The sequence below is a fragment of the Octodon degus genome, unplaced genomic scaffold (assembly GCF_000260255.1).
Source record: "Octodon degus isolate 3935 unplaced genomic scaffold, OctDeg1.0 scaffold00104, whole genome shotgun sequence".
NCBI classification, from domain to species: Eukaryota; Metazoa; Chordata; class Mammalia; order Rodentia; family Octodontidae; genus Octodon; species Octodon degus.
This window is the reverse complement of record NW_004524680.1, coordinates 1,905,929-1,906,496: the sequence shown is the minus strand read 5'-3', so window position 1 is coordinate 1,906,496 and position 568 is coordinate 1,905,929. Positions and strand designations below refer to the sequence as shown.

Here is a 568-nt window from a genome sequence, read left to right as displayed (position 1 = left end):
TGGAACTTGGTCCAGCAAGTTGTTTGTCCCTGAGTGGAGACGCTGGTGGCCTGTGTTGCTGGGAGGTCACCCTGCAGCCACTCTCTTCTTGCCCTCAGGAGGATCATTCATGTCTTCAAGACGCAAGGCCGAGCAAAAACCCTCCCACGAATCCACTGGATATCACCATGTTCTGTTCCATAAATTCTGTTGCTTCCTCCATGACTCTGTTGACTTCAGGTGCTGCTTTCTTTGCTCGTTTCTTAATTTGTCTTTTTACTTTGTCTGCATCTTTTTCACCTCTCTTCCAGTCGATGTGAACATAGCCACTGTGACTGGCAATCTGGAGGAGAAGGAAACCGCCACCTACCGCCGTCGCTGCAAGTTTTCCGACTTTCCGGAATAAAAACCCTGCGCACCAGCCAGTCACGCCACCCATCGCCATCTGGGTGGCCACCGAGTATTTTTCTACCATAGGTCCCGATCGATTCCACCAGTGGCGTCTTCTCGCGTACGCTGTTAAATCCAACCCTCCGTAAGAGTCGTCATCACTTTCATAGTCTTGGGGAGGGCGGTTCCGGGACGCCAT

General features: G+C 51.8%; 1 protein-coding gene across 2 annotated transcripts; it reads right to left on the bottom strand.

Moving 5' to 3' along the window:
- Positions 1–115: 115 nt before the first annotated feature.
- LOC101566993 (FUN14 domain-containing protein 1-like) lies at positions 116–568 on the bottom strand. 2 transcript variants are annotated; one of them, XM_023723847.1, is made up of 2 exons: positions 316–568; positions 116–186 (listed from the first exon to the last, which is right to left on the bottom strand). In XM_023723847.1, exons 1-2 carry the CDS (start codon positions 566–568, stop codon positions 116–118), a joined length of 324 nt encoding a protein of 107 aa, XP_023579615.1. The 2 variants fall into 2 exon arrangements, with proteins under 2 accessions (XP_023579615.1, XP_023579614.1); XM_023723846.1 differs by having other exon boundaries at positions 116–568.